The 27,393-nt window shown below is 52.8% G+C and overlaps 1 protein-coding gene across 3 annotated transcripts in view; it reads left to right on the top strand.

Annotated features, from left to right (window-relative positions):
• Window positions 1-26,684, top strand: part of CCDC14 (coiled-coil domain containing 14) — a 37,953-nt gene extending 11,269 nt beyond the window's left edge. The window contains exons 2-14 of one of the 3 annotated variants that reach the window (XM_069732599.1): window positions 219-268; window positions 8,348-8,429; window positions 15,985-16,057; window positions 17,679-17,801; window positions 17,972-18,139; window positions 18,221-18,303; window positions 18,410-18,881; window positions 19,367-19,508; window positions 20,357-20,430; window positions 21,284-21,448; window positions 22,383-22,515; window positions 25,759-25,999; window positions 26,420-26,684. In XM_069732599.1, the coding sequence (XP_069588700.1) occupies window positions 219-268; window positions 8,348-8,429; window positions 15,985-16,057; window positions 17,679-17,801; window positions 17,972-18,139; window positions 18,221-18,303; window positions 18,410-18,881; window positions 19,367-19,508; window positions 20,357-20,430; window positions 21,284-21,448; window positions 22,383-22,515; window positions 25,759-25,999; window positions 26,420-26,596 (1,983 nt within the window). In that variant the 3' untranslated portion in view covers window positions 26,597-26,684. Of the gene's footprint in view, window positions 1-218; window positions 269-8,347; window positions 8,430-15,984; window positions 16,058-17,678; window positions 17,802-17,971; window positions 18,140-18,220; window positions 18,304-18,409; window positions 18,882-19,366; window positions 19,509-20,356; window positions 20,431-21,283; window positions 21,449-22,382; window positions 22,516-25,758 lie in introns of all 3 variants that reach the window. The other 2 variants (XM_069732597.1, XM_069732598.1) reach the window with 2 other exon arrangements.
• The last annotated feature ends 709 nt before the right edge of the window (window positions 26,685-27,393 follow it).

Raw genomic sequence — 27,393 nt, forward strand, 5'->3', positions numbered from 1 at the left:
ATGACTGTGCACCTCCCAGGCACAGGCTAAGCTTAGCATCTTCTATATCACATGTAGATCAGGAGGAGCGCAGCTGTCAGTCATTACATGTCTTACACTGGTAACACCCCTTGTATATCAAGGTGTCATGTTATTCAGCTTCCTATGGCCTGCGGCCCTTATAACTGTCTCAGGAGGACCATCACTGACACATTCCCTTTAATGTTCTCTGGTTTCAGGTTCTCTCTTCTGGACGTCTGCCACTGCGATCCATGACCTGTAAGAAGAGGTGAGTGGAGTGTCCTCGGGCGCAGGCTCGGGCCTCGTTCTGCAGCACGTATGTTTCTGTCAGGGGTTATGAGGTGCAGGCTCGGGCCTCATTCTGCTGCACATGTCTCTTCCTGTCTGCAGGTTTGTGGGGCGCAGGCTCGGGCCTCGTTCTGCTGCACATGTCTCTTCCTGTTCTGGGGCGAAGGCATGGGCCTTGTTCTGCTGCACATGTCTCTTCCTGTTTTGGGGCGCAGGCTCGGGCCTCATTCTGCTGCACGTCTCTTCCTGTCAGGAGGTTTCTGGGGCGCAGGCTCAGGCCTCGTTGTGCTGCACATGTCTCTTCCTGTTCTGGGGCGCAGGCTAGGGCCTTGTTCTGCTGCACATGTCTCTTCCTGTTTTGGGGCGCAGGCTCGGGCCTCATTCTGCTGCACGTCTCTTCCTGTCGGGGTTTCTGGGGGTGCAGGCTCGGGCCTCGTTCTGCTGCACATGTCTCTTCCTGTTTGCAGGTTTCTGTAGCGCAGGCTCGGGCCTCGTTCTGCTGCACGTCCCTTCCTGTTCTGGGGCACAGGATCGGGCCTCTTTCTGCTGCACATGTCTTTCTGTCCTGGGGGTTTCTGGGGCGCAGGCTCGGGCCTCGTTCTGCTGCACATGTCTCTTCCTGTCAGGGGGTTTCTGGGACGCAGGCTCAGACCTCGTTCTGCTGCACACGTCACTTCCTGTTCTGGGGCACAGGCTCGGGCCTCGTTCTGCTGCACATGTCTCTTCCTGTCAGGGGGTTTCTGGGGCGCAGTCTCGGACCTCGTTCTGCTGCACACGTCTCTTCCTGTTCTGGGGCACAGGCTCGGGCCTCGTTCTGCTGCACATGTCTCTTCCTGTTTTGGGGCGCAGGCTCGGGCCTCATTCTGCTGCACGTCTCTTCCTGTCGGGGTTTCTGGGGGTGCAGGCTCGGGCCTCGTTCTGCTGCACATGTCTCTTCCTGTTTGCAGGTTTCTGTAGCGCAGGCTCGGGCCTCGTTCTGCTGCACGTCCCTTCCTGTTCTGGGGCACAGGATCGGGCCTCTTTCTGCTGCACATGTCTTTCTGTCCTGGGGGTTTCTGGGGCGCAGGCTCGGGCCTCGTTCTGCTGCACATGTCTCTTCCTGTCAGGGGGTTTCTGGGGCGCAGTCTCGGACCTCGTTCTGCTGCACACGTCTCTTCCTGTTCTGGGGCACAGGCTCGGGCCTCGTTCTGCTGCACATGTCTCTTCCTGTTTTGGGGCGCAGGCTCGGGCCTCATTCTGCTGCACGTCTCTTCCTGTCGGGGTTTCTGGGGGTGCAGGCTCGGGCCTCGTTCTGCTGCACATGTCTCTTCCTGTTTGCAGGTTTCTGTAGCGCAGGCTCGGGCCTCGTTCTGCTGCACGTCCCTTCCTGTTCTGGGGCACAGGATCGGGCCTCTTTCTGCTGCACATGTCTTTCTGTCCTGGGGGTTTCTGGGGCGCAGGCTCGGGCCTCGTTCTGCTGCACATGTCTCTTCCTGTCAGGGGGTTTCTGGGACGCAGGCTCAGACCTCGTTCTGCTGCACACGTCACTTCCTGTTCTGGGGCACAGGCTCGGGCCTCGTTCTGCTGCACATGTCTCTTCCTGTCAGGGGGTTTCTGGGGCGCAGTCTCGGACCTCGTTCTGCTGCACACGTCTCTTCCTGTTCTGGGGCACAGGCTCGGGCCTCGTTCTGCTGCACATGTCTCTTCCTGTTCTGGGGCACAGGCTCGGGCCTTGTTCTGCTGCACATGTCTTTTCCTGTCGGGGTTTCTGGGGCGCAGGCTCGGACCTCGTTCTGCTGCACATGTCTCTTCCTGTTCTGGGGCACAGGCTCGGACCTCGTTCTGCTGCACATGTCTCTTCCTGTTCTGGGGCACAGGCTCGGACCTCGTTCTGCTGCACATGTCTCTTCCTGTTCTGGGGCACAGGCTCGGACCTCGTTCTGCTGCACATGTCTCTTCCTGTCAGGGGTTTCTGGGGCGCAGGCTCGGACCTCGTTCTGCTACACACGTCACTTCCTATCGGGGTTTCTGGGGCGCAGGCTCGGACCTTGTTCAGCTGCACACGTCACTTCCTATCGGGGTTTCTGGGGCACAGGCATGGGCCTCCTGCTGCACACGTCTCTTACTGTCCACGTAGATCTCGGGTGCAGGCTTGAGCTTTGCTCTGCTGCACGTTGTTAATTTGTTGACTTCATCATTTCTCTATCGCCTCTCATTGGGGGACACAGGAACCATGGGTGTATACTGCTGCCACTAGGAGGCACACTATGCACAAAAAAGTTAGCTCCTCCTCTGCAGTGTACACCCCACCGACTGGCATTATACTCTTCAGTTTAGCGTAGTGTCAGTAGGAGGTGGACACGGGTCTTTCATTAGATCCTTATCTACCTCAATGTGCGTCGTTTTCCTTACAGATTTTCTGGAGGGATACAGGGTGAACAGTCACACCTGTAGTCCCACAATACGGACTATGAGTACGGCGTGTACTGCCACCCTGTATCCTCATAGATCCCTCAGCAGGACCATGATCCTAGCACACAAGCGTGCTCAGAAGTCCGGTCCTAGCTCCGTCCCCCTCCTTCTAAGAGTGGGACTCGGGGGTTTGTATGGGGAAGGCACTGTGTCCCACAGTTTGGGGGTCCAGGGCTCCTACCTCAACCTGGATCTCTCTTCGGCTTCCCTTGTGCGAATAGTCCTTTTCTCAGTATGGGTCCACCAGGGAGGGGGTTCATTGCAGCGGTAGCGCCGAGGCCTTGTAAGATCTCCGCGCCGTCTCTCCTCCACGACGGTCACCGGGCTCTAATCCAGGCCCCGGCTTCCGTCGGGGCCTAGTCCGGAGCAGTGCCTCTGCCCCCCGATCTCTCCTTCGGGTGGGCTAGCCTTGCAGGGCCTCCACGCCGCGGCTTCCCGCCGGCCACTGGGGGCTAATTTAGGCCCCGGCTTCTGTCGGGGCCTAGTGCGGCGTTATGGCTCTGCCCCCCCCCCCATCCTCTTTCCGGCGGGCTTTTCTTCCGCCCGTCTTCCCCTCTTCTCTCCGGTGCTTAGCCCCGCCCACTCCTCCTGGCCTCAGCACAGACTGCGGCCGGCGCCATCTTTATACCCTCATTCGTGCAGCTTCAGCGGCGGCTGCTTTCGGCTCTTGGCTCGTGCTGTGGACTTCAGAGAGCGGGTCTTTGCACCTTCGTGCCCTCCTTTTCAGCAGCGCATGTTTTTTTTGCACTGCTTCATCTACAGTCACCATTCCCGGCGTGTGGACCCAGCGGTGATTCCTACAGGACCTGCGTTCCCTGAGGACTTCCTCCATCCTCTACAGCCGAAGCTATCCACAGGACATCTGCCGTGAGTAGCTCTGCACTGCAGACTGATACTCTTCCTCTACTTTAGTCAGACACCTTTTGTGCTCTCCTTTTAAGGGCAGGTTCCCCTCAGGTCAAGTCCTCTCCCACCTGTCAGGACTGCAGCGATCCCACCGTACCCACCGCTCAGGAGCCCCCCTCTGCCCCGAGTGAGAGTGAGACCCCTATCCCAGGGTGGGCCTTCTCTCTGTCTCAATCTGTGGCGGATCTCACCAGGGTATCCCAGACCCCGGTGTCCGTTCTTGATAAGTTGCCCTTGCAGACCTCCGCGGTAGCCAGCGGGTCACAGACAGGAGCGCCGGTCCAACTCCTCTTCCCGTTCCATCTCGCCTCACGGTCCATCTCAGCGGTCAGTTTCTTCCCGGTCCTCTCCCCCGAGTCAAGCGAGGCGTTCCCGGACGCAACCTTCAGAGGGACGTTTTGGAGCTGCATTCTGACCAAATCGCTAACATGAGGGATATGGTTCAGAGCCTCATTGGAGCAATCAACCAGACCTGTGGCATCAAAGATTCCTATACGGAACGCGCAAATCAGGCGGTTTCGTTTAGACAGTCGAAGCCACCTTCCAAGGTCTTCGCTCCTCACGCTGAATTCGAGGAGATCCTGACAAGAGAAAAAGAGAATCCGACCAGACGCTTTCAGAGAGGAAAGCGCTTTGGCGTTTTATATCTTTTTTCTCTGTAGCTCACTGCTAATTGGACTGCTCCTCCCTCGGTGGATCCTCCAGTTTCCAGGCTGTCCACCAACACGGTCCTTCCGCTATCTGGCGGAGCATCTCTGAAATATTCTAACTATAGAGTCCTTTGCGAAGTCAGCCTTCGAAACGGCTGTATCTACTTTTGCCCAGCCATGGCTTCCACTTGGGTTTCAAAATCCATATCCAAATAGGTCAATCAACTCCGTCGGGGCATTCTGGACGGGGCCCCACCTGGACAGCTGACGGAGCTTGCAATCCAGATTTCTCATGCGGGTGAATACTTGGACCCTGCTTCCCTGGATGCTGCGTCTTTTGCGGCTCATGTGTCCAGCAATGCTGTTGCCATCCGTCAGACCGTTTGGCTCAAGGCCTGGCAGGTGGATTTGTCTTCTAAAAAGTCCTTTACCAGCCTGCCTTTTCAGGGTTCACGTCTCTTTGGTTCTAAGCTGGACCAAATCATTAAGGACGCCACCGGGGGCACAAGTCTAAACCTCGTCGCCCTCCTCCTAGACGGCAATTTCGGTCCTTTCGGACTTTTCGTCGCTTCACAGCGTCAAACTCCTTTTCCCAGCAGCAACAGAGGTCACAGGCACGTCAAGAGAAGAAGACTGTTTCCTTTAGACCCACTCCTTCCTGGCGCTCTCGCTTTTCCCAGGGTAGATCCTCCAGGTCTAGGACTGGAAGATCCACCTCGGTATGACTCACGGCAAGACCCCAGCCCACTTCCCAGGCTGGGCGGCCGTCTCCTCTTCTTCAGGGACCTCTGGATCTCCTCAGTAGAGGACGCATGGGTCAGGGAAGTTGTATCCTCAGGATACAAAATAGAGTTTGTTTCACGACCCCGGGATCGTTTCTTCGAATCCCGACTTCGCTCTAGTTCCGGGTTTCTTCGCAGCCATCGCTTCTCTCCTCAAAGCCGGAGTAATCGTTCCCGTCCCAGAAAAAGAACGGTTCACAGGTTTCTATTCCAATCTTTTTGTGGTACCGAAAAAAGATGTCCCATTCTGGATCTCAAATTGCTGAACAGGAGAGTTCGTCTGAGACACTTCAGGATGGAATCCCTTCGTTCAGTAATTGCTTCCATGGAGGCTCAAGAATTTCTGTGTTCCATAGATATTCAGGACGCCTACCTCCATGTCCCGATATTCCCGGGACATCACTAATTCCTGCGCTTTGCGGTGCTCCAGGACCTTTTTCAGTTCGTCGCCCTGCCGTTCGGTCTCGCAACCGCTCCCCGGGTTTTCACGAAGACCATGGCGGCGCTGATAGCCATCTTGAGGGTCAGGGAACTGTTACTTTTTCCATACCTCGACGACATCCTCATCAAGGCTCAGTCCTTTTTCTCAGGCTCACGAGAGCCTGTCCATCGTCCTCAACACCCTAGTCCGCTTCGGGTGGATTGTCAACAAGAAGAAATCCTGTCTTCTTCCTTCCCAGCGCCTCGTTTTTCTGTGCATGCTCTTCGACACTCGTCAGACCAAAGTCTTCCTTCCTGAGGACAAGAGATCCATCCTTCGTCGGGATGTACGCTTGCTTCAGGGTCCTCGGCTTCCCTCCTTCCGATTGGCCATGAAGGTTCTGGGGAGGATGGTAGCAACATAGGAAGCGATTCCCTTCGCCCAATTTCACTCATGACCTCTTCAGCAGGCCATCTGTCACAGTGGGACAGGTCTGTCTTGTCCCTGGATCGTCCAATCCGACTCTCTCTCCCCGGGTCAAACGGTCCCTCAACTGGTGGCTGACGTCACCTCTCATCTCCCAGGACAGGTCCTTCCTTCCAGTTCACTGGCAGGTGGCGACGATGGACGCCAGCCTGCTCGGCTGGGGCGCGGTGTTTCGCCACCTAACTGTTCAGGGTCGTTGGTCGACGCAGGAGTCTTTTCTGCCAATCAACGTCCTCGAGATCCGGGCCATCTTTCTCTACCTTCGTCACTGGGAAAGGATTCTCAGGGGTCTACCTATCCGAATCCAGATGGACAATGCCACGGCGGTGGCATATGTCAACCATCAGGGTGGGGGGGGGACTCGGAGCTCCTTGGCCGAGGTATCCAAGATCCTCCTCTGGGCAGAGGCAACGGTTCCGGTGATATCCGTGGTGCATATCCCTGGCGTGGACAATTGAGCCGCCGACTTCCTCAGCTGCGAGGAACTCGCAGCATGGGAATGGTCCTTGCATCAGGAGGTCTTCCATCAGATTTGTCTTCGATGGGGGGGCTCTGGACGTGAACCTCATTGCGTCCCGAATGAACAGGAAGGTTCGTCTCCAGATCTCGCCACCCTCTCGCAGTGGGCGTCTACGCTCTAGCCATTCCTTGGTCGCAGATTGAGCTCTCGTATCTGTTCCCTTCCCTTGCTTCCCAAGCTGTTGTAGAAGAACAAGGCGGAGGGGTTGCCGGTCATTCTGATCGCCCAGGAGAGCTTGGTTTACGGAGATCGTCAATCTTCTCGCGGACGCCCCCTGGCGCCTTCCAGACAGGCCCGATCTGCTGTCTCATGGTATGATCTGCCACCCGAATTCTCGGTCGCTCAGTTTAACGGCGTGGCTGTTGAGACCGCAGTTCTAAGAGTGTCCGGCCTTTCGGACCGGGTGATTCACACCATGATCCAGGCTAGGAAGCCTTCGTCTTCCAGGATCTACTATCTTACCTGGAAGGCTTACTTCCATTGGTGCGAGTCCAACCGCTTTTCACCTTTGTCCTTTTCCCTGGCCTCCGTTTTGGCCTTCCTTCAGGCGCACTGGATTCGGGCCTTTCTCTTAGTTCCCTAAAGGGCCTGGTTTCTGCACTCTTTCCTTTTTCAGAAGACGTTATCTTCTCGGCCACAGGTTAAGACCTTCCTTCAAGGAGTAGCCCATGCTGTCCCTCGGTACAGGGCCCCTGTGGATTCATGGGATTTAAATCTTGTGCTGGACGTTCTGAGGGGTTCCCACTTTGCCTGTCAGGGAGGTTTTCCCTGTCAGTTCTATCTTGGAAGGTGGCCTTTCTTGTGCCCATCACTTCTATCTGCCACGTTTCCGAGTTGGCGGCACTTTCTTGCCGACCTCCTTTCTTGGTTATCCACCAGGGCAAGGTGGTCCTCAGGCCTCCGCCTTTCTTCCTTCCTAAGGTGGTTGCCACCTTCCACCTCAACGAGGACATTGTTCTGCCTTCCTTTTGTCCAGCTCCGACTCATCCCCTGGAGCGATCGTTGAACAAGCTGGACCTCGTCACGGCAGTGAGGATCTACCTAGCTAGAATGGCTGCTTTCCGGAAGACGGATTCTCTTTTCGTCATTCCTGATGGCACGCGTAGAGGCCTGCCGGCTTCCAAGGCGACATGCTCGCTGGATCAGAACGGCAATTTTGGAGGCTTACCGGGTCAAGAACAGAGTGCCCCCTCCTGGGATAAAGGCTCACTCAACCCGGACAGTCGGCGCCTCCTGGGCAGTGCACCACAGGGCTTCCGCCCTACAGCTTTGCAAAGCGGCAACCTAGTCTTCCATCCACACGTTCACCAAATTTTACAAGGTCCATACCTATGCTTCGGTGGACGCCAGCCTAGGCAGACGGATCTTGCAGGCGGCAGTGGTGAGTCCTCTCACCTGATGGAAGTCTGCTTTTCCACCCCAGGGACTGCTTTGGGACGCCCCATGGTTCCTGTGTCCCCCAATGAGAGGCTATAGAGCAAACAGGATTTTTGGTTGCTTACCGTAAAATCTGTTTCTCGGAGCCTCCATTGGGGGACACCGCTCCCTCCCATGTTGTTCGGTTTTGGTTGTTCTGTGTTCTATGACTGTTCTCACGTTTGCAGTTCTCATGTTTGTGGATATGTTTCAACCTTATTATTTATCTCCTACTGCTTTCTCACTAACTGAAGTGCATAATGCCAGTCGGTGGGGTGTACACTGCAGAGGAGGAGCTAACTTTCTTGTGCATAGTGTCAGCCTCCTAGTGACAGCAGCATTCACCCATGGTTCCTGTGTCCCCCAATGGAGGCTCCGAGAAACAGATTTTACGGTAAGCAACCAAAAATCCTGTTTTTGTCTCTAGTTTTAGGGGTGCAGTAAGGAAATCCTCCGCCACGTCTGTGGATTCGGGATACTCGCTTTGTTCCACTGACTCAGAAGACCAGGTAGGGACCTTCTGTGGGGGCGAAGGGATGGCACTAGCTGTGATGGGTGAGTCTGAGAGGGTTGGATCCAGTTCTGATAGAGCAGTGATGATCGCGAAGTGTCAGGGGGCACTTACTTTTCTTTACCATTCATGTCCACACCTGCTGACTCTTAGTATGGAGTCTGCTGTATACAGGGATACATCCTCTGTGCCTGTGATGCTGTAGCGGCCATATTGGTAGTCACCCAGTTTTCCCAGAGCCAGACATATCTATACGGTGACCAGTGATCGGCTCATACAGTCACAGGATATTGGTGCAGCGCCGGGTCAGTAGTATAATAACGAGAGCAGTAATATAAAATGTAACATTGAACGTAAAGTATTAAAATCTATAACCAAAAAGTCTTACCAGACTAAAGTGCAAAACAGCGCAACGTCGCATAGACAAGGACATAACATATAAACTATTTGTCACCAGCACTGACCAACACATAGGAGCAGAGATTCCGAGATTCCGGCAGTGTTTGGCTATCAGCAATTTATATTTATAGACTACCTAGTAGGAGTCAATGCTCCACATTATATAATTGGTTTAATAATACAGGTATTGACATAAATATACACCTACTGGTCAGACCCCATGAAATATTATACATATAGACCTGCTGGTCAGACCCCATGAAATATTATACATATAGACCTGCTGGTCAGACCCCATGAAATAATATTATAAATATACACCTGCTGGTCAGACCCCATGAAATATTATACATATAGACCTGCTGGTCAGACCCCATGAAATATTATACATATAGACCTGCTGGTCAGACCCCATGAAATAATATTATAAATATACACCTGCTGGTCAGACCCCATGAAATCTATATATATAATTGTCTAAGGGTTTTTCCGTCTGTCTGTCTTTCTGTCTGTCTGTCTGTCCTGGAAATCCCACGTCTCTGATTGGTCGAGGCCACCAGGCCTCGACCAATCAGCGACGGGCACAGTGACGATGATGTCATAAAGGACGTAGACATCCCGCGTCTCTGATTCAGCGACGGGCACAGCGACGTAGATGTCATAATGGTTGCCATGGCGACGATGATGTCATAAAGGTTGCCTCGACCAATCAGCGATGGGCACAGTCTGCCGCGAATTCTGGAATCATCATTGTCCATATACTACGGGGACATGCATATTCTAGAATACCCGATGCGTTAGAATTGGGCCACAATCTAGTAATATTATAAATATACACCTGCTGGTCAGACCCCATGAAATATACATATACACCTGCTGGTCAGACCTTATGAAATATTATAAATATACACCTGCTAATCAGACCTCATGAAATATTATACATATACACCTGCTGGTCAGACCCCATGAAATATACATATACACCTGCTGGTCAGACCTTATGAAATATTATAAATATACACCTGCTAATCAGACCCCATGAAATATTATACATATACACCTGCTGGTCAGACCCCATGAAATATACATATACACCTGCTGGTCAGACCTTATGAAATATAAATATACACCTGCTGATCAGACCCCATGAAATATCTATAATATAACGCTGGGAGCGTCACTCTGTCCGAAGCCTCTATAGACTGCGCAAGCGCCGGCGCAGTCTGGGCCTCACAGAGCGACGCTCCCGGGAGATCGCGGTGTGCGTTCACACTGAACACACACCGCGATCTCCACCGCAGAAGCAGGGACCGCCAGGAGGGCGAGTATCGGCCTATATTCACCTGTCCCCATTCCATCGCTGAGCGGCGCCATCTTCCCGGTCTTCGGTCTGTGGCCTTCAGTTCAGAGGGCGCGATGACGCGCTTAATGCGCGCCGGCGCCGCCCTCTGACTGAATAGTCACGGCCAGGAGACCAGGAAGATGGCGGCGCTCAGCGATGGAACGGCGGACAGGTGAGTATAGTAAGTGCTGGGGGGGGCCTGAGCTGGCGGCGATACCGGCACCTGACCCCCACAGCGCGCCGGTGTCCCCGCCTGCTCAGGCCCCCCAGCACTCGGCGCCGAGCGGGTCAGAGGCAGTATGGGGACGCAGGATGGAGCAGCACATAAGGATGGGGACGCAGGATGGAGCAGCACATAAGGATGGGGACGCAGGATGGAGCAGCACATAAGGATGGGGACGCAGGATGGAGCAGCACATAAGGATGGGGACGCAGGATGGAGCAGCACATAACAGGATGGGGACGCAGGATGGAGCAGCACATAAGGATGGGGACGCAGGATGGAGCAGCACATAAGGATGGGGACGCAGGATGGAGCAGCACATAAGGATGGGGACGCAGGATGGAGCAGCACATAAGGATGGGGACGCAGGATGGAGCAGCACATAACAGGATGGGGACGCAGGATGGAGCAGCACATAAGGATGGGGACGCAGGATGGAGCAGCACATAAGGATGGGGACGCAGGATGGAGCAGCACATAAGGATGGGGACGCAGGATGCAGCAGCACATAAGGATGGGGACGCAGGATGGAGCAGCACATAAGGATGGGGACGCAGGATGCAGCAGCACATAAGGATGGGGACGCAGGATGGAGCAGCACATAAGGATGGGGACGCAGGATGGAGCAGCACATAACAGGATGGGGACGCAGGATGCAGCATGAACATAAGGATGGGGACGCAGGATGGGAGCAGCACATAAGGATGGGGACGCAGGATGGAGCAGCACATAACAGGATGGGGACGCAGGATGGAGCAGCACATAAGGATGGGGACGCAGGATGGGAGCAGCACATAAGGATGGGGACGCAGGATGGAGCAGCACATAAGGATGGGGACGCAGGATGGAGCAGCACATAAGGATGGGGACACAGGATGCAGCATGAACATAAGGATGGGGACGCAGGATGCAGCATGAACATAAGGATGGGGACGCAGGATGCAGCATGAACATAAGGATGGGGACGCAGGATGGAGCAGCACATAAGGATGGGGACGCAGGATGGAGCAGCACATCAGGATGGGGACGCAGAATGGAGCAGCACATAAGGATGGGGACGCAGGATGGGAGCAGCACATAAGGATGGGGACGCAGGATGGAGCAGCACATCAGGATGGGGACGCAGAATGGAGCAGCACATAAGGATGGGGACGCAGGATGGGAGCAGCACATAAGGATGGGGACGCAGGATGGGAGCAGCACATAAGGATGGGGACGCAGGATGGAGTAGCACATAAGGATGGGGACGCAGGATGCAGCATGAACATAAGGATGGGGACGCAGGATGCAGCATGAACATAAGGATGGGGACGCAGGATGCAGCATGAACATAAGGATGGGGACGCAGGATGCAGCATGAACATAAGGATGGGGACGCAGGATGCAGCAGCACATAAGGATGGGGACGCAGGATGCAGCATGAACATAAGGATGGGGACGCAGGATGGGAGCAGCACATAAGGATGGGGACGCAGGATGCAGCAGCACATAAGGATGGGGACGCAGGATGCAGCAGCACATAAGGATGGGGACGCAGGATGCAGCAGCACATAAGGATGGGGACGCAGGATGCAGCAGCACATAAGGATGGGGACGCAGGATGGAGCAGCACATAAGGATGGGGACGCAGGATGGGAGCAGCACATAAGGATGGGGACGCAGGATGGAGCAGCACATAAGGATGGGGACGCAGGATGCAGCAGCACATAAGGATGGGGACGCAGGATGCAGCAGCACATAAGGATGGGGACGCATGATGGAGCAGCGCATGACAGGATGGGGACGCAGGATGGAGCAGCGCATGACAGGATGGGGACGCAGGATGGGAGCAGCGCATCACAGGATGGGAGCAGCGCATCACAGGATGGGGACGTAGGATGGGAGCAGCGCATGACAGGATGGGGACGCAGGATGGAGCAGCGCATGACAGGATGGGGACGCAGGATGGGAGCAGCGCATCACAGGATGGGAGCAGCGCATCACAGGATGGGGACGCATGATGGAGCAGCGCATGACAGGATGGGGACGCAGGATGGAGCAGCGCATCACAGGATGGGAGCAGCGCATCACAGGATGGGGACGTAGGATGGGAGCAGCGCATGACAGGATGGGGACGCAGGATGGAGCAGCGCATGACAGGATGGGGACGCAGGATGGGAGCAGCGCATCACAGGATGGGAGCAGCGCATCACAGGATGGGGACGCATGATGGAGCAGCGCATGACAGGATGGGGACGCAGGATGGGAGCAGCGCATCACAGGATGGGGACGCATGATGGAGCAGCGCATGACAGGATGGGGACGCAGGATGGAGCAGCGCATCACAGGATGGGAGCAGCGCATCACAGGATGGGGACGTAGGATGGGAGCAGCGCATGACAGGATGGGGACGCAGGATGGGAGCAGCGCATGACAGGAAAGGGAACGCAGGATGGAGCAGCACATGACAGGATGGGGACGCAGGATGGAGCAGCGCATGACAGGATGGGGACGCAGGATGGAGCAGCACATACCATGATGGAGACAATATACCAATATAAATGCTCGCCACCCGGGCGTAGAACAGGTTCAATAGCTAGTTATACATATACACCTACCAGTCAGACCCCATGAAATATTATAAATATACACCTGCCGGTCAGACCCCATGAAATATTATAAACAAGCATCACATTCAGAACTCTCACCCAATCAGAAGTATGGGACTGCTGGAGATAATGTGGTGATGGCTGGGGATAGTGATGAATAGGGGTACGCTACTCCCAACGTGGCTCCTCTCAATAAGATTCTTCAGGGGGAGTAAGGACCAACAGAGTGGGAAGCACCCTACCATGATGGCACATATAATCTGCTGGTACGGTAGCACAAGCCCACAGAGCGGTGCGGCATCATGCTGTCTGCACATAGCAGCGCTATCGTGCTTAAATAAGGAAAGCCGGCACCGCTCCCGGCAGCTGCAGAGCAGGCTCCCGGCCGGTGACACACACCCGTCACTTCCAGGTTAGACGTCACTTCCAGGCCAGATTACTACGTGATCTCTGACGCGCAGAAGGTCCTGCGCTGCAAGGAAGCGGTCCAGGTGACATTATCAAAAGTGTACACACTGCTCTGCAAGAAGGGGGCGGGGAACATGGACACCTCCCTTAACCCTGCTGTTCTGTTGGTCAAAAATGACCGACTTTGAACTTCAATATTCTTTAAAATATTCAAGATGCGGCTCTGATACCCGTGGCCGACCGACCCATCCTCATTTAAGTCAATCAACCACAAGTTTCAGAACCGCATCTTGAACACCCCAAAAAATACCAAAGTTCAAAATAGGTCTCCCCAGACCGAACAGAACAGCAGGGTTAAATCCCCAAAACAAAGCAATGGGTACGAGTACGATCAGCAAAATATAATTTGCCAGCTGACAAAAACTCAAAAGCTGTCAACTAAAAAAAGGATAAAGGAAGGGAAGCAGTAAAAGTACACCCATAAAGGGTATAGTAAAGCAAAAGGCCACTTCCAATATAATAGAGGAACTAGGGTGTAGTGAAATATGTATAAATATATATATATATGTGTGCAGTGAACCATGTATAGGTTTATTGTGTGACTAGTAATAATGTAACATCTGTCCTGAAGGCTGCAGGTCTCACCCAGGTGTTAATATGTATTTTCCTTAGACAACAGACTTCTGTCTCCAATCTTACCAGGGTGTTGTGCTGGGAACCAAGAAGAAAAGGAACATTTGACACCTCCTCGCTCTTTGAGGAGAGATGGCAATTACAGCCTGACACTATATGTGAGAATATTTACACAAAGAATCTCAGAGAAAATATTAGATTCATTGGGGGCGTAGCTATGGCCCAATCAAAAAAAAAGCTATTAGAATATCAACTTGAGGGGCTGGTCTAAAAATCTGACCTCCAGGGTGACTCTATAAATTTGGCTTGTATACATTCAAAATTGTTCACATGTGAGTTAGCTATTTCTGTAAGTTTTCTCCTGTTTATTTTATACTGTTTTGCATAAGTTGTATGTCTTTTTATTACCATATTTTTATACCTTTTTCTTTCCTGTAAGCACTGAACCTTTTTGTATTAAAGCATAAAACTTTAACAGTTGAACCTTGTATGTTCTATAGAATCCATAGCCTAAGGTGTGTGAGCCTTATGAGTTATAGACAATATAATTATAAATATTTCCGGGATTCATCACCCGTGTTTTCGATGAGTGGTGGCAGCGTGTATGAGCAGGTGTGTGGCCTGGGTCGGTGTGTGATTTATGCTCCCATTACAGCATAGGACAGAGGTTGAATGCTGGACTGAGAGAGGGGAGATAAATTAACCCTTGCAAGCACAACCCCCAGTCGCGTGCTGAGCGGGTATGTGACGAATTAGTGACAGTACGGAGGGGGATCTGTGACATAGGGGAATATCAGTGGTCTCATCATTATGCAGAAGAAGTACACCCCAATACGCAGCAAATGAATAAATCTATAGAGCTCATAATGCTGACCGCATCAGCCAGGGAGAAGAAGACCACACACATAGCGGGCGACAGGTCTGTGGACAAGAAGGGTGGGAACCGTAGGCGAGTCAGGGAACCACGGACAGACTATTTCAGGGATGAGGTAGACCAAGAAGGACGGAGGGTTTGTGATGTAACATAGGACCAGTCATAGCGGGATTTAAATACTGATGTACCTACAATACCCATTATTACACACTAATCTAGGTCTGAATGCTACCTAACCGCGGAGGTTTGCACTCTAGAGACCTGCGCAATTGGCGCCCCCGCTCGACGACGGCTGACCTCTGACCCTAATACAACCCTCAAGCTAGAGGAAGGCGGTGTAGCAGAGCTGGTCATTCAGGCCGTTGGGGGCAGCAGTATTAAGATGGTAAATCCACCGTGCCTCTTTGTAGGATTCTGTAATCCCAGTCACCACCCCTGTATGGTTATTTCTCTTGGTCTATCCCGCCTTAAGGTTACCAAGATGTACGTTGTTGACATGTCTTGCCCCGGGGGTGTCCCTTGATTCTTGATGTCCCTAAGGTGCTCTCCACCCTTCTTCTAAATTCTCTTTTGGTTTTCCCAATGTACTCCATCCCACATTGGCAATTCATCTAGTAGATGATCCCCATGGACCTACAGCTGTTAAAGAATCTGATGGAGATTTACACGTTACACATCCACTACATCTGTAACACCCCTTCACAGTGGATACAAGCCAGTTCTTATCCATTGTGGGATGTCGTGGCTGTGTACCTATCCCTAAGTGACCTTCCTTTCTTATAGGTAATCCAGGGGACTGAATTAATGGTGTTACCTATGTATTACCTATAGCCCGGGTCAGTTCTGCTGGAATCTGCCACAATGAGGCCATCGCACCAGGCGGGCTACATGATGTGGCGCTCTGGATGGTAGGAGGTGGTTCTCGGGGAGTAGTGACCGGACTGCTGGGAATCGCTTCACTCATCTCTAAACATCACTGAATCCATTTATCCGGAGGACAGAAGAGGACACTGCGGGGGATTTTCAGGCCGTGGTTTTAGAACTAGATGTGAGGATTGTTGATAATACTGTGTATTTCTGTTTAAGGTTCTCGTCATTAATCGGGGTCTGGACCGGTGTGCCGCTCTGCTACATGACCTATTAGAGTGTGACGTGAAAGGTACGGGCTCTGGGGGGTGACGTGAAAGATACGGGCTCTGGGGGGTGACGTGAAGGGTACGGGCTCTGGGGGAGACGTGAAAGGTACGGGCTCTGGGGGAGACGTGAAAGGTACGGGCTCTGGGGGGTGACGTGAAAGGTACGGGCTCTGGGGGAGACGTGAAAGGTACGGGCTCTGGGGGAGACGTGAAAGATACGGGCTCTGGGGGGTGACGTGAAAGATACGGGCTCTGGGGGGTGACGTGAAAGGTACGGGCTCTGGGGGGTGACGTGAAAGGTACGGGCTCTGGGGGAGACGTGAAAGATACGGGCTCTGGGGGAGACGTGAAAGGTACGGGCTCTGGGGGAGACGTGAAAGATACAGGCTCTGGGGGGTGACGTGAAAGGTACGGGCTCTGGGGGAGACGTGAAAGATACGGGCTCTGGGGGGTGACGTGAAAGGTACGGGCTCTGGGGGGTGACGTGAAAGGTACGGGCTCTGGGGGGTGACGTGAAAGGTACGGACTCTGGGGGGTGACGTGAAAGGTACGGGCTCTGGGGGGTGACGTGAAAGGTACGGGTTCTGGGGGGTGACGTGAAAGGTACGGGCTCTGGGGGGTGACGTGAAAGGTACGGACTCTGGGGGTGACGTGAAAGGTAGGGACTCTGGGGGTGACGTGAAAGGTAGGGACTCTGGGGGGGTGACGTGAAAGGTACGGGCTCTGGGGGGTGACGTGAAAGGTACGGGCTCTGGGGGGGTGACGTGAAAGGTACGGGCTCTGGGGGGTGACGTGAAAGGTACGGGCTCTGGGGGGTGACGTCAAAGGTACGGGCTCTGGGGGGTGACGTGAAAGGTATGGGCTAAGGTAGGGGCTCTGCCCAGGCTCTGGGGGTGAAGTTAAAGGTACGGGCTCTGCCTAGGCTCTGGGGGTGATGTGAAAGGTACGGGCTCTGGGGGGGAGTGAAGTTAAAGGTACGGGCTCTGCCTAGGCTCTGGGGGTGATGTGAAAGGTACGGGCTCTGGGGGGGGAGTGAAGTTAAAGGTACGGGCTCTGGGGGGTGACGTGAAAGGTATGGGCTAAGGTAGGGGCTCTGCCCAGGCTCTGGGGGTGACGTGAAAGGTACGGGCTCTGGGGGGGAGTGAAGTTAAAGGTACGGGCTATGCCCAGGCTCTGGGGGTGACGTGAAAGGTACGGGCTCTGGGGGGGAGTGAAGTTAAAGGTACGGGCTATGCCCAGGCTCTGGGGGTGACGTGAAAGGTACAGGCTCTGCCCAGGGTCTGGGGGTGACGTGAAAGGTACGGGCTCTGCCCAGGCTCTGGGGGTGACGTGAAAGGTACGGGCTCTGCCCAGGCTCTGGGGGTGACGTGAAAGGTACGGGCTCTGGAGGGTGAAGTTAAAGGTACGGGCTCTGCCCAGGCTCTGGGGGTGACGGGAAAGGTAAGGGCTCTGTGGGTGACTTGAAAGGTACGGGCTCTGGGGGGTGAAGTTAAAGGTACGGGCTATACCCAGGCTCTGGGGGTGAAGTTTAAGGTACGGGCTATGCCCAGGCTCTGGGGGTGACGGGAACGGTACGGGCTCTGCCCAGGCTCTGGGGGTGACGTGCTGCAGCTTCACCACATCTGTTTTATTCCCATTACGCAGAGAGTCAGCTGAAGCCTCACAAGGGACCTGTCACCAAAGAGAATGTCAGATCGTCCACCATGAAAACGAAGAAGACTGTGGTGAGAAGGCACGCGACGGCCACACACATCCACAAGGAGAAGGGTGAGTGACATGGGCAGGGGTTAGGATAAGCTCTAGAGGCGTGAACCTAATGTGGGATGATCGGTGGATGATCCTTATGCAGCCTAATGAGGAGTGTCAGCTCTGCGGCCATGCTTGTCCCAAGCATTAGGACTTCTGATGCCTTTTTTTCATTGGCTGTCGTTATTTAGGATCCCTCAGAAGGACTGTGGCCCCTGGGCTGTGTAGTGCTGAGGCACAGAGACCCCGTGTGACTTCTCCTCCTTTGATTGTGCCTTCCCATAATTTGGACCATGTAACTACACAGATGCAAACCTTAAACTGCGTGTCCTCTCCGGTGACCTGCGCTGCTCCTCCAGGTAGATCCCAGGACCCAGCGGACACCCGAGGTGGATGTTCTGCTTCTACTACTCCTCAGTCTCCTCTTGTGTCGTTCCCAGGTCCTGAGGCTTCTGCTCGGTACAACTGTCGGCTGCCTACATCTACACCAGCCCTGTCCCCACAACATGCTGCAAATCTCCAGGTAGGTGACATTTTGTATTCTTTCTGCCTTATTTCTTGCCACAGGATTCTGAATGATTTTTTGTAATTGAATGTTGAAGTATCTGAACATTATCCTTGTCTTGTAGAGCTCCAGCGATTTCCACCAGACCGTGCCACCAGGGGGCATCACTCACTTTCCGTCCTCCATACCTGCATCCTCAGCTTTCGCCTTGCCTGGCAATATACAAGCACCGGCACTTCAAAACACCGTGGTGCCCCCCGGCTACCAAGCCGCGCATCCTGCCAATGTATTGGATAACTACAAGAGCCTGATCCGGGACTCCGATCTGCTGCAGTGTGTGGCCGCTCACTTAGCTCAGCTACAACTGAGTGAAATCCACTTGAACACACAGGCGGCAGCATACACAGGGGAGTCTGACTGTGAGAGAGCGGGACCCCCAACAGAGAGCGACGAGGAGGATGCTGCCGCGCCTGTGCGAGATATCAGCTGTCAGACAAGTTTTAGCAAACGTAAGAAGACACCCGAGAAGACGGAGAAGAAAATACAGACGGTGAAATATTTGCTGGGAGACATCAAGTCCTTGGTGGCAGATCGTGGTATGTGTGACTATTAGGGGATGTTCAACTTATTGTGCCCCCCTGGTAATAGCACAAAGTGGCACGCAGGCTCCAGTGATGTGTGGGGGCTGCCGACTACATACAGCAAAACCGTCCAGGTGAACCCAGACCCTGCCTGGTGAATGTGCCGTGCCAATGTGGGGTGCGCAGCCATAGAGACGGGCCCGCTGCACATAACCCTAATTAGTCAATGGGGCAGTCCAGATCTCCCAATAGGGCATCAATATCGGGGCGTGGCAGCGCCGGACCCTTTAACCCTTCATGGCCATGTGTGCTGTGAGTTCAGAGGGATCAGACGTTAGTCTCCTCTCATCCCCATTGGCTGATCATTTTACTGCAGAGACTTCTCCTTCCCTGTAGGATGCAGTGACTGTTGTGGATGGGTGAGATTCCCAGGTTACTGCTGCAGACAAGCACGTATTGGTAATTATCGATTATTGTGCTCTGATCTCTGCTCCCCGCAGGTGACGAGGAGGCGAAGCGTCTGGTTACGGAGTTGGAGCACCGTGTTTCTCTGCTGCCAGCTGCTGTAAGCGACATCAGTGTTCATGCAGAGATCGCCCTGGCGCTGCAGCCTCTGCGGAGTGAGAATGCTCAGCTACGCAGGTAACGTCGTCCTCCACGATAACGTCCGCCCCTGTAGCACCCGTCCAGGATGGCGGCAGGCGCTGTATATGTGTATAGTACAGAGGCGACTGACAGGTGGAGGCTTCCTGCTGTACAGCTCTGCGATTTGTGGATCTCAACTGCTCCTCTCGGACTGCAAGTCTCCCAATAATTGTGTGATCATAGACCGATCTGGGGACGAGAGCTTCTCCTATAGGGGCGACATTGGCTGCTCTTTCTGTACAGCAGCAATGCTGAACCCCGGAGGATAAGGCGACCTTCAGACTCCTGTTATCTGGTCGCTGCTGTCCGTGACACCTGGGAAATGGTGCAGACCTGGCCATCAGTCCATGGAGGTGCAGAAGACAAAACGGCATCAAATCCAGCTGACGCCAGGCAAATCATTATTGTGCACCACATAAGGCTAGTCCGAATTGTCTGCACCTCATGCCCCAATTCACAGTGCAGATGAAGGCTCGCAGCTGCACCCCGACTCCCGCAGCTCCAGCCTGTGGATGTGACTGTCCACGTCCATCTGAATGCAGCCTAATGGAGATCCCGCCAGCTCCATGTGGCCTCTACAGGGATCTGTGAATTCCTAGTTTCTCTCCCTCGTGTGGAGGGATGCAGCGGCGAGGATTGGCACATACTGTCTACAGAGCGAGCAGGATTGTGGAGAAACATCTAAAATGTCATTTACTGAATGATAGAATGCTAGCCGCTCTTCTGCTGACATCCGACCATTAAGAGTAATATCGCTGCTCTTCTCCTCCAGGGCAGAAATCGTAAAGCTGCAGGTTTGGATGATTATGGTATAACCCTTCTGTCTGCATCTTCATTGCTTTCAGGAGATTACGAATCCTCAACCAACAGCTCAGAGATCGGGAGCGCGGAACGAGGACTGAGGAGCAGAACTCTGAAGGTGAATCACCTAAAGGGGCTGTATGGATAGAGGGGTTGTTTGGGGAGAATAACTTACCAGATGTTCACATTGGTTTTAAAGGTAACCTGTCACCTGATTTATGCTGCCAAGTGACAGACGGCATAAATCAGCGCCTGCCCCATGATTGCCGCCAGGCGTACTTTTCTCTAAAACGGCGGATCTATGACTACAGGTGCACCTGGCCACAATGATGGCGCTGGGCTCTGACCCTGTCTGGGCAGCAGGTGGCGGGTTCCCTTTAAAATGTAAAATGGGGGGTCCTTCAGGGGAAGATCATTCATCTTTTTTCCTGCTGCAGCAATGATGTCTTGTTGCAGGGACATGTGATCGCTGCAGCCGTGATCCACTTCTTCCCGTGACTGCATCGATCACGTGTCCCTGTGACAAGATTGTATCATACAAGCAGGAAGTCTGGGACTGCGGAGAACTGGGCGCCTCTGCCACATGCATGTCTCTAAAATGGGGTCCCACTACTGTGTCCCCCCTGAATGCCCTGGATTATAACACTACAATCTGTCAGTAATGGAAACTTTCTTTCCAGATTTTTTGGATTGAGCAGCAGACATGATGATCGTCTGTTTGCTATGATGTCTGCGGATACGGCTCCCAGACCGGTTTATAGGTTTGGGTGACCTCAGCCATTTTTTTTTCTCTCGTGGGGGGGGGGGGGGCGACATATGGCTGTTTATGGCGGTAACCTAAAATGGTCTGCTCTTGTTTACAAATCTTGAAGATGTTTCACAATTTCCCGACATCTGCAGACGTCTACAGATCGCAGCTGGAGTAGACGAGACGATAGAAAGTCCTCATAGACTTGTCCTGTCCTCTGCAGTGTCCTCGCTTCAGTCCATGAATGAGGCCCTGCAGAAAGCGCTGGAGTCTGCGCAGCGCGAACACCGGGACCTGCTGGCAGCCATGGAGGTGCAGAGGGAAGAGAGCCGGCTGACGGCCCAGATCCTCCAGGAGAAGGAGCAGGAAATGGCCAATGTGCAGAAAGGCAAGTGACCTCCAGTGCGTGGGCCTGTGAAGGTTTTATACGCTGCGCATCCCTCCGTGCACAGATGAGGGGACTCTTGCATTGACCACAGGATAGGTACTATCTTATTGCTGGGACCCCCATTGATCCTGATAACTGGGCTCTGAAGCAATGGCTGCTCCTGCTCTTTGTCGCTCCATTCATTGTCTGTGGGACAGTCAGACGTGGCACTCCCTTAGACAATGCATAGGCTGGTAGTCCTCACCTCATAGGCTGGTGGTCCTCACATCAAAGCTTGTTCTATTGATCAGCAAGGAATACCCAAGGTGAAATAGAAGAAACAATCTAACGATGTTGCTGCCATGTGACATTGGCTGCAGGGGTCGTGTGACCTATTAATCTGTGTCCACTGATCGGCTGCAGCTCTCACCGTGCCAGAAGACTCAGCGGTGACAATGTGGTAACAGCGCCAGTCCAGAAGGGGATTGTGCAGGGCTGTGGAGTTGGTAACCACCGACTCTGACTCCTCAATTTCCCTAACTCTGACTCCACAGCCCCGGCCACCACTGACGTGGACATAAAGTGCAGCACAGATTCATCTCCAGTAAAAGCCGAGATCAGGAACAGACATTTATAGGACATTTCAGAACTTTCCCAAATTCTTATGAAAACATTTACATTACATCCTGCACTGTACAACTGCACCCAGTGTGATAGGAGTCAGAGTTGGTCCTTTTTATACCGACTTGGACTCCGACGCTACAACCTGGGGAGTGTGTACTTACGGTTTGCTAACTGGGGCACTTTTGCATTAACAAAGGGTTGTGCAGCAGTGGAGAACCCCTCTAAGTTTAGTATAAGAGCAAGAATGATAATGCATCTCCTAAGTCTGACGATCCTGATACTGAATGTGCCCTCACTTTTCCAGAAGCCAGAATATGTTTCTGTATTTCAGAAGTGGACGAGGCCACAATGAAGATGAAGTCCGCCCAGTTTACATTGGAGGCTTCAGAGAAGGACAAGCAGATTTTGGGGATTACCCTGCGGCAGCGGGATGCGGAGGTCGCCCGTCTCCGAGATCTCACGCGGTAAAGCTCCGTTACCCTACACACGTCTGCAGCTCGCCCCTGATGAGGGGTCCTCATCCTCGTCTATTAGTGAGAGCCATGAATGTCAGCAGTAAATTGGATTATGTTAATGTGGTTCCCTGTGAGGTTGTAACTGGATAGAATTCATGAGGTTCGGTGGGAATGAAGGACATTCGTCATCTCGCATGGGATCATTTATGATTTTCTGTACTTGATCCGTCCTAAATATTGAGACTATCGTGGTAAAGCCCTCCGCACTCGCTCACAGGCCGTGTAATCTTTTTCTTTGATTTTTGCTCTCTAGCGACTCTAAGGGTATGTCCCCACGGTCCGTAAACGCTGCGTACATCCGCAGCATCCAGATGTTTCAGCATAGTGGGTCGGATTTCAAGAAATTCCATCTGCACTCTGCGTCCAGAAACTCCTCCGGCTTCCGTGCGTAAACGGATACGCAGTGCGTCTTCCCAGACCGCAGCATGTCAATTTATATTGCGGTGGCATAATGCCACCGTTCAGCCTGACATCCAGATGTAGCAGAGCTGATCTCTTCGGATGCCCCAATTGTGGGGCGGCTGCGGGCTGCTATTTTTAGGCTGGTGAGGGCCAAAATCCATGGGCCTCGCCAGCCTGAGAATACCAGGCCGCAGCTGTCTGCTTTTTCCTTGGCTTGTTAGCAAAAATAGGGCGACTTCCTCCCCCCCTCCCCCCCCCCCACCGTATTTTTTTTTTTGGAAGGGATCCCACTATTTTTGCTAACCATCCAAGGTAAGCAGACTGCTGCGGCCTGGTGTTTTCAGGCTGGTAAGATTCATGGATATTGGATCCTTACCAGCCTGAAATACCAGACCCAGCTGTCTGCTTTACTCTGCCTGGGTAATAAATATGGGGGGACCCCGCGCCTTATTTTTTTTTTTTATTTCTTTATTATTATTATTATTATTATTATTATTAATTAAAAGAAGGGGACCTCTCTCTGATTTCCTCTGCTTCCTGTGTCGTGTATGTCCGGCTGTGTCATAAGGTTCACCATTATGTAAATTAGGACACGTGTGTAGTAACCTGCGCTCCCGCACTTACTACGCATGTGATTATGAAGATAATGCGGTTTTACCGCATCTAATGAAAGTGTGCGGGTAATTTACACTGCTGGGACTGAGCGACTCCACTCCATAAATTGACATGCTGTGGTCTGGAAAGACGCGCCCCATGTCCGTCTCTACGGGTGAGCCGCGGGCGCCGGTGCACACATAGTGGGCAATATGCTGTAACAGCCGGACACCGCAGATGTACGCAGCGTTCACTGACTGCGGGATCATACCCCAATATATCTGCAAACAGGAAATCACTTTTTTTTTTTCCTTCCCAGAAGCCAACTTTCAATTAGCTTTATTTCAAGTGACCAAAAAAAAAAAAAAAGCATCAAAAGCGCAGGTGACCTCAGATGCAGATTTCACCTACCTCAAATCCTGAGTCGTTCCTGACCGTGTGCACATACCCTAATATAAATGGAGGTCTGGTGTTACCTGCAGTGTATGACGGACCCCCCACATCGCTGGGAGCTTGCAGCAATTCTCACCTGTAGCTCTTATGTTCACACAATTCCAAAATGATGATTTAAAAAAAAAAGAAATCTCAGTGTGAACATGACTCGATAGTGCATTACTGGGAGGAAGAAAGATGGCTGCCCCTTCCCAGCATTGTCCTGGTTTTTCATTTACTGGGTGTCAGTGCTGTTGGCCCTGGGCCATTGTCTAGTGACTCCTGCAGAGCTCCAGGATCAGTAAAGGGGGCTCTACAATTTAAAGGGGTTGTCCACTACTAGGACACCCCCTTCTTGATAAAAATGTTTGGCCCCCATAAAATAAAGTTATATTGACCTCTCATGCCGGCGCTGTTCCCGCGGTGTTGGCACTCGCTCTCCCCGGGGCTCTCGTTCCGAATCTGCGCCGGGTCACTGTCCTCGCTGCCTGAGCAGGAACAGGAAGTCTGAGATCCGCTGCTCCTGGACTTCCTCTTTGTGGTCGATCTGTCCAAATGCGGAGACAGCGACGGCAGCTCTGATTGGGCGCCGGTGTCACAACAACAGAATGGGAGGAGGAGTGCCGACACCGCGGGAACGGCGTCGGGAGTGTTTATCCACTATATAATTGTCTAAGGGTCACTTCTGTCTTTCTGTCACGGATATTTATTGGTCGTGGCCTCTTTCTGTCATGGAAATCCAAGTCTCTGATTGGTCGTGGCAAAACGCCCACAACCATTGCCACGACCAATCAGCGACGGTCATAGTCTGGCAGCGAAATGGCCACTGCTTTACTGCCCTGCCCTGCCCTGCCCTGCTGAGCGCTCACACAGGGTTAATGCCAGCTTAACGGACCGCGGTGTAACGCACTTCGGTTACTCAGCTATTAACCCTGTGTGACCTATGCAGCATCAATAGTAAAAAGATCTAATGTTACATATAATAATAATAAAAAAAGGTTATTCTCACCCTCCGACGTGACGCTGTCCTCGGCAGTGCAAGCGGCAGGTCCCGGTGCTAAGGATGCTATGCGAGAAGGACCTGCCATGACGTCACGGTCATGTGACCGCGACGTCATCACAGGTCCTGCGCTCATACCAGCCCTGGGATCGGAAGCTGCCGCATGCACCGCACACAGGCGAGAGGACTACAAGGGGCCCTCAGAAGGTGAGTATATGTTTATTTTTTATTTTAAGTCTTTTAACCACGTGCAATATAGTACGTAGCCTGTGCTATATACTACCTACATATTCTAGAATACCCGATACGTTAGAATAGGGCCACCATCTAGTTATTTTATAACTGTCCGGACGCCGATTGCTGGACGTGGAGCTATGGACACAGCTGGAAGTGGCTGAACTTACATCGTGTCCATAGCTCCCATACAAATACATGGGTAACAGAAACCGCGCAGTTTGTCCGTCTCGTGGCTCTGCCTCCTGTGGTCGGTGTCTGGACAGTTCGGTTTCCTCGTCCGTGGCGCTGTGGCTTTTTCCATTCCTGTAGCCAATCTCTGGCAGCAGCGGTGTTGCGGAGGGCACCGACCATTGCTGGTAGCCATTCACTGCCGTGGTCACGTGTCCAGTAGGCTCCGTTGTCCCGATACCCATGGGACCTGTATCCATTACAGAGCTGCATGGGTAGCCTGGCACTTGTGGTGCTCCTCCGCAGACTTCTTGTGCAGAATTTTGCTTGGTTTTTAAAGTTTGTGTTTCTCCTTACAGGACCCTACAAGCCGGCATGGCCAAACTGCTCTGTGATCTCGGTAAAGACGCCCCGAAACCCAAGCCTGGCACCAGCCTGACACGGGCAGCACTGGGCAGCTATGACCGACAGCTCCAGAGCGAGGAGGGTCCGGCCAGCACCTCTATACTCAATTATCTGAAAAGGCTGGAGACAGACCAGGTGTTAACTGGCACGGACCCCATATATTCTGATAGACCTCTGCTCCCATCCAGCGGCCAGGTAAGCTGCGGGAAAGTGGCAAAAGCCGATCGTCCTGCAGCATGCCCTTACAGCCCCCGCAAATCCAAACCACAAGAATTTGGGAGTGATTTGTTTTATCTAACCAGCACCGAGCACCGACCAGATGACACCTTGTATCTGCCTTTAGTGAGCAGCCCATGTAAGTATGATGCGTCCCTGAGGCGGATGTGCACCCCACCCAAGGTTCACAGTGTGGACAGAGACCTGGACTCCGGCAATCAGGGCGACCATAAGAGCAAACTCTGTAGCTCTGAGAAGAATCCCGGGGTCTTCGAAGCTTCACACCATATGTCCCACACATCAGATCCAATCTCTGACACTCTTCAACACAACCACAGGCTTGAAGCATCTGCACCGAGAATCCCACGCCCGTCAAATCCACCCTCCGTTTTACTGCAGATCCGGGGCGATCCACCCAGCGAGCGCTCAGTGTATGAGGGAAAACCAGACTGGAGCATCTGCTCCTTCTCCACCTTCACCTCCCATGACGAGCAGGACTTCAGGAACGGCCTCGCTGCCCTGGACGCCAATATAGCCGAACTGCAGAGGAGCTTACAGAGCGGCAGCCAGAAGTAAAGGGGCCGAGCCCCACCCAAATTATGTGATAAATTATTCTTATAAATTGTGATAGCTAGAAATATTTGTAATAAAATCAAGAATTGCAGAGATGGAGTCGCCTTCCTAGCACAGAGGGGATAGATGGTAAATTCTGGACCGCGGGGTCTTACATGTTACGTCATGTCTGCATTATAAAGGCGTCACGGATCCCCACTCCGTGGTGTCACTTATTCATCACGTGCCTGCTCTCACACGTGACTTGGGGTTGCACCTGCAAGGGTTAATCTATCTCCCCACTCTCAGTCCAGCATTCAACCTCTGTCCTATGCTGTAATGGGAGAATAAATCACACACCGACCCAGGCTACAGACCCGCTCATACACGCTGCCACCACTCACCGAAATATACGGGCGATGAGTCATGAAAATAATAATAATAATGTCTATCACTCATAAGGCTCACACACCTTAGGCTATGGATTCTTTCAGAACATTCAAGGTTCAACTTGTTAAAGTTTTATACTTTAATACAAAAAAATTCAGTGCTTACAGTAAGAAAAAGTTATAAAAATATGATAATAAAAAGACATACAACTTATGCAAAACAGTATAAAATAACAGGAGAAAACTTACAGAAATCATCTAACTGGTAGTCTGCTTTCTGCTCCCTGAGGGTAGGATGAATGTAGATTGGATCACACCAGCTCAGCCGCCCCTATTATGTGAACACGTTTCTCTGTATACAGGTCTACTTTCTCTATCGCCTTTCATTGGGGGACACAGGAACCATGGGTGTATGCTGCTGCCACTAGGAGG

Source organism: Ranitomeya imitator, chromosome 7 (assembly GCF_032444005.1).
Source record: "Ranitomeya imitator isolate aRanImi1 chromosome 7, aRanImi1.pri, whole genome shotgun sequence".
Taxonomy (NCBI): Eukaryota; Metazoa; Chordata; class Amphibia; order Anura; family Dendrobatidae; genus Ranitomeya; species Ranitomeya imitator.